Source organism: Furipterus horrens, unplaced genomic scaffold (genome assembly GCF_987537825.1).
Source record: "Furipterus horrens unplaced genomic scaffold, mFurHor1.1.pri manual_scaffold_3, whole genome shotgun sequence".
NCBI lineage: Eukaryota > Metazoa > Chordata > Mammalia > Chiroptera > Furipteridae > Furipterus > Furipterus horrens.
The window spans coordinates 188,173,676-188,188,475 of NW_028327173.1; the positions used below are offsets into that span (position 1 = coordinate 188,173,676).

Here is a 14,800-nt window from a genome sequence, read left to right on the forward strand (position 1 = left end):
ATTTATTATCAGTTTTATACCCAGTATGAAGATTTCTGTTTTTTGTGAGAAATTTTAAACAACATAGCATTAAAGATAGAGAATATTATTGTGCATCTAGAATATTTCCTATACATTATGCTACAGATAAAAATAGTTAGAATATGTCTATGCACATACATAATTTTGACAGCATCTCTGTCAGAATTTTTAAATAACTTTTCTACCCTGTATCCATATGTCATCTTCAAAAGCAATTTGATTTTTTTTCAGTAATTCCCAATAAGGATATATTTTCAACTAGCATTTTTTGTTCCCAACACTGAATTTTTTCAGTGTATTTGACATTTTGGGGAGAGGACAATATAATGATAAATATTTAGGAAGTAGTTAAAAGAGAGGTATGTTTATGAAGAACAAACCAAGTAAATGCTAACAGTGTGAACCATGAGGATTTTTAACAAATGACCAAGGTCTTCGTGTTCAGTAATATCATAGCTTCTCATGAACTAGCCCACCCACTGAAAATAGCTAGAAACACTAGACAAAATGTTTAAAAAAACACAAATTTGGACTTCCGGAAATAGGAAGTAGATATATTTTTCCCTGTCCCTGCTACATACAGCTAATAACCTTGTACGTTATAATGTACAAAGTGAATCTGGAAAGGGAGAGAAGAAAGCAGATTAGGGACCTGAGGATTTGAGGAACGACCCCAGTGGTCATTCATGATGAAAACTGAAATACAGAGAAATTCCTGAACTTGATTTAAAAATCTATAAAAACCTATGGCTTATATTATCACACTTAATGATGAGGAACTTAATGGGAACAAAAATGTACACTATCACCACTGCTATTCAGCATAATACTAGAAATTCTAGTCAGCACAATAAAGCAAGTTAATTAATTAATTAACTTTAAAAAGGCATGTAGGTAAAGGAAAGGAACACATAAAACTCCCTATTTCAGATAACATGGTAGTCTATAGAACCTACAAAAATTTCCTGGAACTAGGAGGTGTGTTTGGCAAGGTTGTATGATTCAAAATCAACTCAAACAAATTAGTTAGATTTCTTTTAATGAACACGTGGAAACTGCAGATAAAATATATGATTTATAATCCTTCAACAAAAAGTGAAATACTTGGGTATATATCTAACAAAATATGTATAGGACTTGTTCGTTGAAAACTGATGAAGGAAATCAAAGACAACCCAAATAAATGGAGAGACATACCATGTTCATGGATTGAAAGACTCAACATATGAACATATCCATTCTCCCCTAACTGACACAGTTTAACACAATTAGTATCAAAACCCCAGCAAGATTTTTTTATTATTTTGAACTGTATATGGAAAGGCACTGAATAGCTAAAACAATTTTGAAAATGAACAAACTAGGAGAGGTTATTTTACCTGATTTCAAGACTTATTGTATAGTGACAGTAATCAAGACTGTGTCTTATTATTTACTGGAAAGAAAGATACATGGATCAATGAAACAGAATAGAGAAACCAGAAATAGTCCTACGCAAATATATCCAACTGATTTTTAACAAAAGTATAAAAACAATTCAATGGAGGAAGGATGGGCTTTTCAAACAAAGATGCTAGGCAATTAGACATCCATAGACAAAATAATGAACTTGACCTAAACCTTACATATATTATACAAAAATTTATTCAAATGGATCACTGCTTAAAATGTAAAATGATAAAAATTTTTGACTAAAACATAGAAAAATTTTGGGACCTGGGGTTTGGTGAAGAGTTCTTAGACATAACACCATAAACTACCCAGAAAAGACATCATCGAGAAATTGGAGTTCATCAATATTAAGGACATTCTGCCGTGTTCTTTTCCTTGAACATTTGCCGATTTGTGTATGACTTAGAACTTAAGTCCAGCAAAAAGCTGCAAATAAAAAGTTTGGTGACAAATCAACTTTCATTGATTTCATGGCACCCGAAGAAATAAAAAATAGAGTTAAGGAGTCACTGGAGATCTTGGATCTGTTAAACAATAAAATTGAAATTCTAGAACTGAAGAAAATAACCAAAATTTAAAATCTCAGTAGATGGGTTTAAGAGCACATTCAACACAGCAGAAGAGAAAATTGATGAATTAAAGACTGGTTATCAGAAAAATTTTAACTGAAGAATGGAGACAAGAAACTATGAGAAATACCGAAAAGTGCCTAAAGGCATGTGAACTGCAGTGGAAAACATACATATAATTCAATTCCCAGGAGGAGAAGAGTGATTAAAGCATTATTCAGTGAAAGAATCAGTATTTAAAGAATTAGTTATAGAGAAATTTCCAAAACTGATGAGAGACATGATTTAAGATAGAATCAAGGAGCTCTGCTTGCCTTAAGCAAGATAAATACAAAGAAAATCAACATAAGCCCATCATAGTAGAACAAAATATTGCTGAAAATAAAAGGCACATTTTTTAAAAAGCCAAAGGAAAAAAATACCTTCAAAGAACAGTGAGATAGACAATTGGCTATTAAAATTAATATTTGCTGGCTATAAAGCATGAAGAAAAGGTGGAAGTCAGAAGATATATCCAGAGTGCTAAAAGAGAGTAACTCTCACACTGACATTTACACAGCAGAAATATTCTTTTAAAAGGTAGGCAATACTAATCTGTAGTGGGAAAACAGAACAGTGGTTGTTTGAGGCTTTTAGTTAATGGCAGGGATGTATTGCAAATAGGAACCAGGGAACTTGCAGGGTGAGGGAAATGTTCTGTTCCTTAACTGTAGTGGAGGTTTATTAAAACTCATCAAATTGTACGCCTGAAACAGAAGCAGTTAGTTTACTGTTCAGAAATTATATACCAATAAAGTTGACTTAAAAACTTGAAGGCAGGTTTCTGCTTCCGGCCAAGATTAAGGAAGAGAGACTAGATTGACCCTCCCATCTGAAATAATTTAGAAACTCCACAAAACAATGAAACTGATTTTTATGACACTGGGCATCAGGCAATGAAAGACAGTGACCTCTGGGAGGTGGGAAACAGATGAAGTGGACCCTAAGATCGCACCAGCTTTTTGCCTGAAGGGAGTTTCCAGGCTGCAGTGCAGGATGGGGCGCCAGCTGAAGCCCAGGGGTCTCTCTGAGGTGAGGCCCAGATGTGAGGCCAGGGAGGCTTTGGGTCACAGAGCTGAGCACTGGTAAGTGCATGCACTGGAGGAAACCGCTTGAGGCCAGGATAAGAATCACCCTAAAGGTGGAGGAGGACAAATCCTCAGTTCTCACACATGGGTGGGAGCAGTTTCTGCTCCCACCAGGCAGCCTGGAAAACCTCCGAGTTCACAGGGCATCAGCCAAGTCTCAGAATGGCTTTGCTGCAGCAGGGGGCCAAAATTAGCCTCAAATTAAACGCTGCTCTGCCACGACCTAACAGCAAGAGATGAAAGGATCAAACTATGTCCGAAGTGAGAACTGCTGTACAATGATGTACTTCATAGGGACTGTTTTGAATTTCTAGATTAAATCAGACAATTCGGATGGTTCTATTAAGAACGGTAAGAACTGGGTTGTTCTCGTGGTCTGTGCCGCCCCAGTGGCCGCCTCTGTCTGGGACCCCAGGGAGGAAGAGGTGAAAAGGCAGCATGTCTGGAGAGGTCTCTGTGATCTTGGCGATTCTCATTGGCTTTCCCTGGGAGGGACTCCGACTTCTCATCCATCCTTCCCAAACTCAGGGCTGTGTAAGTCAGATTGCAGTTCCTGTTTCTCTGATTTGGTGTGAAGGTGCCTTTTTTTTTTTTTTTTTTTTTTGAGAGTAGGAGCAGCTTTATGTTTTGTCTGAATCCACATCACTTTTGATGAGTGCTGAAAAACACTTTACTTTGTTGAGATTCACCTTCATCTCAAATATAACCTTAGTCCAGAAATTAGGTAGAATAATTTTTCCCATTTTATTCTTGCTAAGAATTGTTTTTGCTATTCTAGTTCCTTTGCCTTTCCATATAAATTTCAGAATACTCTTGTCTATAATAACAGAAAGAATCATCCCTTTTTCTAACACAAACACATGTTGAGTTTCCAGACACGTCCATGAACGCTCCATGTGAGTGGTTGACAGGCAGGCGTGAACTTGTATAGCATGACCCCAATATTACCCAAAGCAAAGCCCTGGAGTGTAGAGAAAACCATCCTGTTCCCAAGGTGGCTTCTGGCACCAGCTGAGCATTGCATGGAAGTATTACATATCCACATACGTGAACCCGTACAGATACGGGTTTATGTGTCTCAGAACCCTCAAACATTTGCTCTGACTCCATTTACACTTGCGCTTTCGCCTGAACTGTTCCTCATCACATTTACATAACTCCTCCTCAACAGCTTCTCATGTTCTGGCAGGGAACATGGTTGCTAACTCAGGGTTCTAGGAGCCCGAGTTCAGAGAGTGCCACCTACCTTGAATTAATTGCCGTAAAAACTCAGGATACAGTCACGTTGTCACCTTAGAGGATGGAGCAGTGACATTTGGCACAGTTTCAAACCAGAGGAAATTCGACATTCTAAGAAATTTCCTCATCTTCTTAAAGGAGCCTTCATTTCACAACCAACAAAAAAGTTTGTTCTGCTGTCTGCAGGTGGAGTTCTCCAGCCTAGGAGAAATCAGTCCAAACAAAACAGCACGGAGTCTCATTGTCCTTGGATTCTGCTTCTCCGGTGGTTTTGGGGAAGTCTCTTTACTTATCTTCTCTCCTCTGAACCCCTTTTTCCTCCCTCTTTCTCTTCTCTTTTTTATAAGTGAATCCTTTTGAATGTTACGCAGTGAAATCTTAGGCTTTTATCTAAGAAGTTTTAAAAAGCCGTGCACAAATCCAGTGTCACTGACGCTTTCTGTGAACAGGGTGACTTTTGTCTTATATCGCTGCACGAGAAGGCTGATCTGGGAGGCTCGGAGCCAAATGGCAGATGACTCAAAGCCCCCTCCTTTCTCTGGGTTGCTTCATCTCAATAGTTGCCCCTGCAGGGAGAGAGCAAGTGTCTGGCTGTATTAAGGACGCCTTTTGTAGTGGACGCAGAGCTTGCCACTCCTTTCTTATTTATTGAGACTTGATAGGGTACTCAGCTTACTTCTGAAGCCAGGATGAAATCTCTACCTGTGGGAGTTCTCCACTAAGCAGTAGCCACACTCAGACATTCGAAGCCGTCCGGCTGAGATAAGGCTGGAGCGTCAGTGGTGCACAGGAGGCTTTACCCTGTTTTCTTTTGTTCGGTTTTGCTGCGTGTGGTATACAAAATGACTAAGTCCTGAATCTGTATCTGTTAGTAATTACAATGAAGACATTGTAATGTAAGGTTGTATGCTATTTTAAAAATATTTCAGTGTATCATTATATCCAGCTATTTGCAAGTTTCAGACTTGGAATTTTACCTCCCACTCCCTGGAACAGGCAGAGTAGGGACAATTCTGTGCAGAACTTTTGGGGAGCCCTCATGTCCATGGGTCATGTAAAGGCTGCTGAACTACCTTGTCAACTAGGTAGCATGCGGTGGAGAGGGTGAAGCAAGAAAGATTTCCCCCCTATGGCATGTTCTATGTTATCACGATTCAGAAACATTTGGTTTGAAAGATTGAACGGAGTTGTTCAGGTTCACAGTCCCTTGTGTAAAATGATAAGAGCTGGATATGTTTCAGGATTCAAAAATGTCCAGATTTTAGCAGGGTAATAAAATGCACGCAGCATATAGTAATGTTCCCAGTGGGATCGGGGACAGCACCCCACAAACACATTAATATTTCTTCAGGAAAAAGAAAAGAATATTCACACAAAGAGGAATAAAAAGTACTAATGTCAGCTCATATCAAGTTTTGCCAAATGTGTTTGCTTAAATTTGGTTTTGATCTTCCAACTTTCGAATTACGAGTAAGGGGCTGCAGGCATGTGTTGCAGTGGTAGAAATGGAGCAAGCAGGACAAGCCTGGTTGGGGCCTGGTCATATCTAACAGAGCCGAGTCCCAGGACTGGCCCTTGCGATCTTGTGTCTCTCCCTGCTGGGCTATGTTCTCTTCATTCTTTTTGCTTTTCTGTCAGACATGGGTAATCTTTGCTTTATGGCCTGCTGTAAAGATAAGCTTAGATTAAAAAAAAAAAAAAAAACAAGTGATTGACGTAGAATAAGTATTCATTAAACATTAGCCATTAAAATTTTGCCTCATCCTGTCTCCCTTTCCTCTTATTAGATAAAAATTTCCTGAAGCCGCGGTGGCAGAGGTCTCGGTGGTATGGGCTGCCCTGGTTTCACTGGAGAATTAAAAACTCTCAATTTTTATATTGAAAACTCATTTCTTGTTAAATCACTGGTACCACCTTAAAATGCATTTGCAAACTGATTAGACTTTTCAATGCTGAATAAATGTTTTGATTAATTTATTTATATCTCCTGAGTGCTTCATTGTAACTGTATCTGAGGAAGGAATATTTACCACTTGCTGATTTGCCATTATGAGACCTACAGTTTCTATCCAGACCATCATCTTTTAGAAAAATATTTGAAAAGGGCATGGTTGATGATGCTTGCGCCCTAACAAAGGTATAGCTGACGTTTATAATTTAGTATATTGGAAAAATCGAAGATGTCTTTCCAATTTTACAAAAAAAAAATTTCAAGGACATTAGTGAGCTTTGTAGGGCAAGATAATTTATTTTAAAGCATCTTTTGTAAAGTGATCTTCTGCTTTTATATTTGTAAAGGCCTTTCTTTTAAAAGGAGGGTGGATAGAGAGATCATTGAAAAAGAATTGCCTTTTGTTGTCAGGCTGTTCTTTAGAGCCTTATCTTGTACTTTGTAATCCATCAGCAGAAATTCCCTTAAAGTAGCAACATCCGTTCTAATGATACATGGTCTTCACATACAGGAGATTTTATTTTTCTGGCCTTTTCTCTTAATTCATGAAGATTATAATTACAGATGCTTGCTCTACAGTATTGTTTGGAACAGAAACAGAAGTATTAAAACAGTAGGATTTCAAGGGAACAGAAATGTTAGCTCTTTGATGGGCATTTGCGGTACAGGACTTATTAGCACTTAAGTGGGCCAGAGTAGATCAGCCTCTGTTTATTTGCATTGTGTTGCCCGCCTTCACAGCTGAACTATCAGCAAAAGGTCGGCATCATGTACTGCAAAGCTGGACAGAGCACGGAAGAGGAGATGTACAACAACGAATCCGCCGGTCCCGCCTTCGAAGAATTCCTTCAGCTGCTGGGAGAACGCGTTCGGCTCAAAGGCTTCGAGAAGTATCGTGCACAGCTTGACACCAAAAGTAAGAAATACTTATACCCTCCTTCTAGGTTTATTTTCCTCCTGCTGCGTTGATGTTCATCTGCCCGTAAAACAACACTGCCACTTGTTGCAGAGAACTGCTAGTGAGGGAGGAGAGAAAGCCAGAGAGGGAGGGGTGTGGCTCCAGAGCAAGTGAAGACCATAACCAAGGTATCCAGGGTTAGACTACAGAACAGTGTTGTCTGAGGTGTGGATGGAATAGAGTAATGGATGCAGATTTGCTTCCGGACAGTGTGGCATAAATCTCACTATATTTAGCTGAATGTTAAAGTGATTAAAAACTCCAGCAACTTAGAACCATCTGGTCCGTAAGCCCTAGAATTTTCAACTTGCATTAATTTATTTTGTAATCCTCATGCTTCTCTTTGAGTCAGCCTTTGCATGGTTTTTCTTATTCATTTCTGTATTCTTTTAATATCTAGGAAGGTTTTGTTTGCTTATTTTTTATTATTATTGTCCATCGTCTAATTTAATCTCTAAGAAAATAGTCTTCTTTGATTCAGTATTTATTTGGCTCATAAAATGTGTTGATTAAAAGCACAATAATGAAGCAGTCTGTTTACTTACAGCTCATGAGCATATGAGTTTGTCCACTCTCTCTCCCCAAGATGTTAATAAAATAGTTACATTCACAAGTACCTATTTTGAGTAGAGTATGTTGACTACTGCTGTGTGGCTATGTGGAGGCAGTTTCAAGGTTTATCTCCAGATCCATCCATAGATATCTATGACCTTTTTCTTTGAGATGGTTTTTGGATTAGCACATCTGTATTGCAGTCTGTAGTAATCTCTCCGATTTTCTGCACAGGAAATTAAGAAGTTGAGTCATGAAAACAGAAAAGCATTCATAAACTACTGTAGGGAAGAATTTCCTGTTGCCATGGTTTTGCTGTTGCCAACTTGGAAACGACATGCTAGAGAAACCATTAAAACCCACAGATAGCCTAGACTTTTAAATATTATTTTAACATTTCATGCTCTCCTCGCAACTGCACAAAATTTTCAATCTCAACATGTCCTTAAACTCTTTTTGTCCAGATATTCTGACATTTATGCTGTACAGATAATTCACGTTGTCCCAGTTTCTTGTGTTATATAAATTGTCATGTCCACAAAGACCTATTGAAAGGGTCTGGGAAGAGAATGTAATACGCACCCTGATTCTGTAAATGAATGGCCACATTGGGAATAGATAAGATTATAATATGTGTGTTTACACATGCCCAGCCACCTCTTGATGATGAAGAACAACGTGAGAAACGTATAAACAAGGCCATCCTTAAGCAATGTGGCATCGAGTAAGGCAATGGAATAAGCAAAATAATTATTCTGTGCACGTTTTGCCCCAATGCCTCCAAAACTAAAGGCTGGGGAGAGGGGTGAGCCTGGATTAGCAGACGGCTCTGATGGCACGGGTTTCCTTTTCACTACTCTCCTTTAAGAGTCCTTGTAACCTTTCAGAGCATAGCTTTGGAGAAGAGTTCATAGTTTTTTGTTCTTTCAGAGTGCCAAGTTCATTAAAGAGAATGAAGAGTAGGAAAGTGTTTTTATTCTTAAGCCCTGAAGAAGCCAGTATGTATATTTATCTCTCTTACTGTATCAAGTTAATAGGGTCCAAAACTAGAGGAGACCATTAGTCTCATCATTTAAACAGGTATTAAGTAAACGGTAACTGACCACAGAAATGGGGAACAACCAGCCTCTGCACATCCACACCCAGCAATGGGATGAGACTTTGCTCCATGTGCTGTGAGGTAACATCACCAAATTTTATCTAACTTTACTTTGTATCAAGAAACTTTTTCTTTCAATGTGATCCTTAAAAAGAGACAATGCTTTCCAGAACAAGCATTCCTAAAGAATGATGCTGTCTGCATGTGACAATGTAGATGTCACTTGGATCTGTGGATTTATAGTTTTCATCAAATTAAAATAATATTTGCCAATCTTCATTTCTCTATTTTTTCTGCCTCCCCCTTCCCTGTGGATCTCCAGTTATAATGAGAATGTTTAGTTTTTAACTGATTTTTCTGTTTTTGTTTGCATAATTCCTACTAATACGTATTCACGTTTACTGTGTTTTTCTTTTCTTCCACAGTGTCTTAATCTGCTCTTAATCCAATTCAATGACATTTTCATTCAGAATGTTGTAATTTTCAGGGCCTGGAGTTGCATTTAATTCTCTTTTCTTATATTTTATCCTCATTAGGTTCATATTGTCCTTTAAATCCTTGTACATATTTATAGTAGCTGCTTTTAAAGTTGTCATGAGCTAATTCAATTGTCTCTGTTATTAGGGATTTTCTCCTCCTTTTGAGTTACATTTTCCTGCTTCACATGTCTGGTTATTTTTGATTGGATACGGGACATTATAAATGTTTCACTGTTGAATGTATGGATTTTGTTATCTTCTTTAAAAGAGTGTTGAGTTTTGTTTTAGTAGGCAGCTAAAGTACTTACAGAACAGCCTGATCTTTATGAATCTTGTTCTTAAGCTTTATTGATGCATACCTAGAGCAACCCCTTCTCACTGACTACTTTAGCTCTACTAAGGCAGGACTTTTCTTACACACGAGTACCTGCATAGTCAATGAGGTAGCTCTATGCTGGTCATTCCCATGTGAACTGTGAGAATTGTTTGGCTTACAGTTCTCTGGTAGTGGTTCTTTCACTAATAGTTTTCCTGTGCATTGCTTTGGAACCTCACTCTGTGTATATGCAATTTAGTATTCATCCTGCATATTGTAGGGGACCCCATGTAGACTTTGAACCTCTTCCTCCTCTTTGGTACTGTACTCAGCAAATATCAGCCAGCACAGGCTTCCTAAACACCAGTCTGTTTTGGCTCCCCTCCTCAAAGCCCTGCTCTGGGCCATTGTTCTAAAAGGGCCTCCAGGTAGAAAGCCAGGTAGAATCATAGGGCTCACCTTTGATATACTTTTCTCAGGGATCACTATCCAGTGCTGCCTATTGTAAAATGTCTGAACAATTGCTTCAGATATATCGTCAGCTTTCCTCCTTGTTTAAATGGGAGAGCAAGTTCTGTACTAAGTACTGTTACCGCCGAAAAGGGAAGTCCCCGATACTTTTTATAGATGCCATCTCATGGAATCTCCACAAACCCTGGTTAGATATCAGTTAGCCCCGTTTTGCAGAATTGTTTTTTTAGATTAACTCACAAGCCCAAGGTTAGACAGCTAGTAAGCATTAGGGAAAATGAACAGATCCTAGTGGTATAGTTAATGAAGTGTTCAGAGAAAGCAGAAATGTAGACCTAAGCCCAGCGAAGCCCGGAGCTCTGCCTTGTGGCTGTGTCTTCTCCTCTCTCAGCCCTCGGGCAAGAAGTACCCAGGCCATCTCATGAGACATTCTACTTGTCATGTATTGTAACTATATTCCCACTTTAGTACTTTGGTAAAGGAGGGAGAGGCTTAGGGAAGGAAGAATTGATGGAATTATTGGACCATTTCTTCTTTTTCCCAGTTTTTTGTACAAAGTCCAAGGATTTCTAACAAATAATTTATAAATGTATCAGGGGTTGGATCAGTTCTATAATGAAGAAATTTGCAGTAGTGGATTTTTTGGTTTCTTTTCTTGTTTCCTTATTTGGATGACATAACCTCTAGATGCTTACAGCCCTCTCATACTGCAGTAAATATAAAAATAAACTTCCCACCAAGCAGTTTGTTATGTGAAAGCTGGAGACCACCCTCATTTAGGCTGTGCATATGGATTATTATTTTGGAAATTCTTTTCTGCCTGAGGCTTGTTTGTCAAGTCAGCACATAGGAGACTTGGAAGCCCTTTGTTAATCGTTCCTTCAAAGCCTTCGCTAATTTGCTATAATATTAGTGAATGCTTGTTTCTTCTCCCATTTTTTTTAACAGTGTTTGTTGTTAAAAAAACCATTGAGATTCAGGGTCTTAAAAGACATTAAGACTTTTCATAAAGAAAATAAATCCTTTATTTGGAATATTTTAACTTTGATGGAAAAGGCTGAAACTAGCATCTTTAAAAGCTTTGTACATGAAAAGGGCTACTTGGAGTCCTAGAGACCGATGGAGAAAAGCATTCCTTTTTAACCTCCTTAACTGTGAATTGTGTTTATAGTATAAGGTTTTTTTCTTTGAGTGTTCCTGAGATGTACTTGGCAAAGAAATTAAAATATATCAAAGGCCCCACTTAAGGAAACTACACTTTTTACCTCAACTGCACTAAATTCTAAATTCTAAGCAACACATTTGTTGAACATCTTTTATGGGCTATAACTTTCATATACATTACTTCACTTAATCCTCAGAACAGTGAGATTATACAGGAGCAGAGAAGTAAAGCGATTTGTTTGTGGTAATTTCGCAAATGATGCCTCTGGCATTCACATTCAGATCTTATTACTTCCAAGTTGGAAATCCAGGTAATTGCAGGTATCTTGCAGTGTGAGCAGTAAATACAAAGTAGTAGTGGCTGATTCTTAAGCACCAACTTCACACCTTCCTTTGTTCCTTCCTCTCACTGTGTTAGCAGTTTTGAGAAACCCTGGAGTCCCAAGCTCATTCTCCTGTACACTCATGGATTCCTTGAACTGACACACAGTTTGAATTTGCCTGTCACAGCAAAGGATAGTACAGACTCTTCTTGATCTCATCCTCATTGAAGTAAAGTCAGCTTGTCTCCTTATCATGGATAAAGGTACAATGAAAAAAAATATTAGTAAATATGGTAGATACCAAAGCAAGAAGAGTTCTTGACTTTCCAAAATGCTTCATATTAGTGAGTAAGAAATAGTACCATAGTGCAGAAGTGTGCCTCCTCACAAATACATGTCGGTGCATGTCCCTGGCTGTGATTCTGAGCATTGACTTCAGACTCTGAGGCGAAGTTGCATGGATGGGAGCTCCGAGGGTCTTCAGTGGATGGTGCCCAGCAGACAGCTACCTATTATAATGTTTCAAATTATGGTAAGAGCCAGAACTGCAACATGTCCGTGGATTTTGTCTTGGCATTTGATGTATTCTACAGTGGTGAGGACATTAATAATCGGAGCTTGAGCTTTCTTTATTCTATTGACTTTCTTAGCCTGCATGTGTTTATTTAATGAGATTACTTTTCTCGTGTTCATAAAAATCTTCAAAACTAGGAACTTTCCAAAAATCAATGGCATAGCCTTGTTTTTTTTAATTTACCTTTTCTTAACTCAAACATATCTATTAATAACCAGAAAATGGTTATATAAAAGTCTGATTAGCTTTTTCCTGATTCAGATTCATATACTTTTACCATCCAAGTTTTAGATTAACTAAAAGCAGAAGAGTTAAGCCAAAAGAGAAGTCTGACAAATATGACATTGACCATATCTGGAGCTACTCTACAAACTTATTAACCTGTTCATACTATCTTCCAATAGAAATGCCTACCTAATGTGTAGGATATTTTCACTTATCTATACCTTTCAAAGCAGCTAAGAAGAGTATTCTTATCATTCCTAAATTATTCAATGTCTTCTTATCATCTAGTTTGAATATTAAAAATTTTACTTGCTGTGGCTTAGCATAGAAGGCTGACCTCATTAGTGGATCTACACCATTTGCTGGTAGGATGGCTTGAAGGCGAATTTCGTGATTATCAAGATGACCCATATGATGCCCGAATTTACTTTTTAACTTCTAAAGCTCCATATAAATATGAAGGATCATTATCATCTTTTCATTCCTCTTGTACAAGCGTATTTTCCCTTTAAAATTACTCAATATACTCTCCATACAAAGAAAAAGAGTTTTTTGTTTTCCTTTTTTGTCATTTTCCTGACTGTCATTCTGTTAAATTTTTCATGGTTTCAGGGTCAGGGTTATTAAAAATATAACAGCAACATTGGATGCCTTATTCTTTAGTGAATATAGCAAAACTTAATTTTCTATTCTCTCTGGTAAAGTTCAGCAATTCTATTATGTACATAGTAATTTCAGGATTTGGGGATTCCTTTCTTCTCAGAAAGGAAAATTTCATTGTTTTGGCCCTAGTTTCGTCTTTATAAAACTTTCGAAACACTTTCCAAACCGTTTAAAATTCTCAGCAAAACTGGGGTTTTCTAAGATCTCCAGAAAAAGGCTAGTCAAGCAGCATACATTACATAAAATGAGGCATACAAAGGAGGAAGAGAAAGGACTAGGAGCAGAAAAACAAATTATCTTCAGGGTTGTCTTCAGTTTTCCTCTGGCAATAATCCTTTTAGAATTAGAGAAACATATAAAGCAAAATAATAAATGAATACTGGATGACAATCCTTTTTCTAGTTCATTAATTTTGCTTAAAATTGACTTGAAACACATGTAAGTACATGTCAAAGCTGACACACTCACTTTAAAGTTTTAATATGTACTAGTTTGTTCTAGAGGTATTTATAACAAGGATCCTTAGCAATAGGTAAGCTCTTCAGACTCCAGACCTTTTGCAGTTTTGAAAAGGAGTCTTTACTTTATTCTTTCTCTAGTTTGTTTTTAAAACCCTTTGCATTTTATGTCAGCTTCAAAATTAGGATCCTCCAAGAAGCTCAAGGTTGAAACTCAGGACTCTAGAACGTCTTTACAAGTCTGTCTGCAAGTTACCCTTGTGGTCTATTCTTGGAGCAGCGCCTAAAGGCAGCAGAGCTACTGCATTCCAGGCTCCCTGGGGGTGTTTATTAAAATAGATTTCTCTGCCCAGCCCCACACTTAGTGAGCAGTGTTTCTGGGGGTGAAGCATGGGAATTTGCCTTTAAACAGCTCCCCAGGAGCCCCATGTGTGCTAAGTGCCAAGACCTACTACCGTATTGATATATGCCAGAGGCTTTGTCTCTCAGCATCATTCTCTAAAATTTTGTGAGGTGTTTCGGTCCTCAAGATTATGGGTGACGGAGGCTTGAGTTCACGAATGAATGCACTTCTGTTCACTTAACAGCCTATAAGTCCAGGTCCTTCAAATCTAAAGATAGTTCCTTTCAATTGAGCAGTTGATAATTCTCTGGTTTCCAGGTATTTAGGGGCACATTGATTTGTTAACGATTAAGGGGGTAGAGATTGTTTTTCTTTTTCCTTAAGGAAGATGAGAGTAGAACACAGTCTTAAGAAAATGTTGGACATTGCTATATAATACCTATGTTATTCAGTGTTACAGTCTTGTTAAATTTCCATCTGTTAGGAACAAAATAGTTTTCTTGCTTGAATCAGAAATATTTGAAAAGATATTCTTAACTTGATGTCTGTGGAAAGAATTCAGAAATCTGTGAACTTAAATGGGAAATAATTTTACATTTATTTTCATTGGCCCTGTCAACTGATGGTCATGGTGCTGATTCAACACCAACAGGAATCCCCAGTTTGGGGTGTGGTGAAGAAGGAAACTTTACTCAGTACAAATAGCTCGATTATGATACAGCAAAGCCTTGAGAAAAGCATGGCTGTGAAACAGCTTAGTAGTGTTACAGAGCAATTATGAAGTATCATGGCTGTGGAGTGGTATGGCTGTGGGGT

The 14,800-nt window shown here is 37.9% G+C and overlaps 1 protein-coding gene across 1 annotated transcript in view; it reads left to right on the plus strand.

Annotated features, from left to right (window-relative positions):
- Nucleotides 1–14,800, plus strand: part of SIPA1L1 (signal induced proliferation associated 1 like 1) — a 291,340-nt gene that overhangs the window by 196,310 nt on the left and 80,230 nt on the right. Inside the window, exon 7 of the mRNA XM_090271076.1 lies at nt 7,101–7,275. Within this exon, the coding sequence (XP_090127202.1) occupies nt 7,101–7,275 (175 nt within the window). The remainder of the gene's footprint in view (nt 1–7,100; nt 7,276–14,800) is intronic.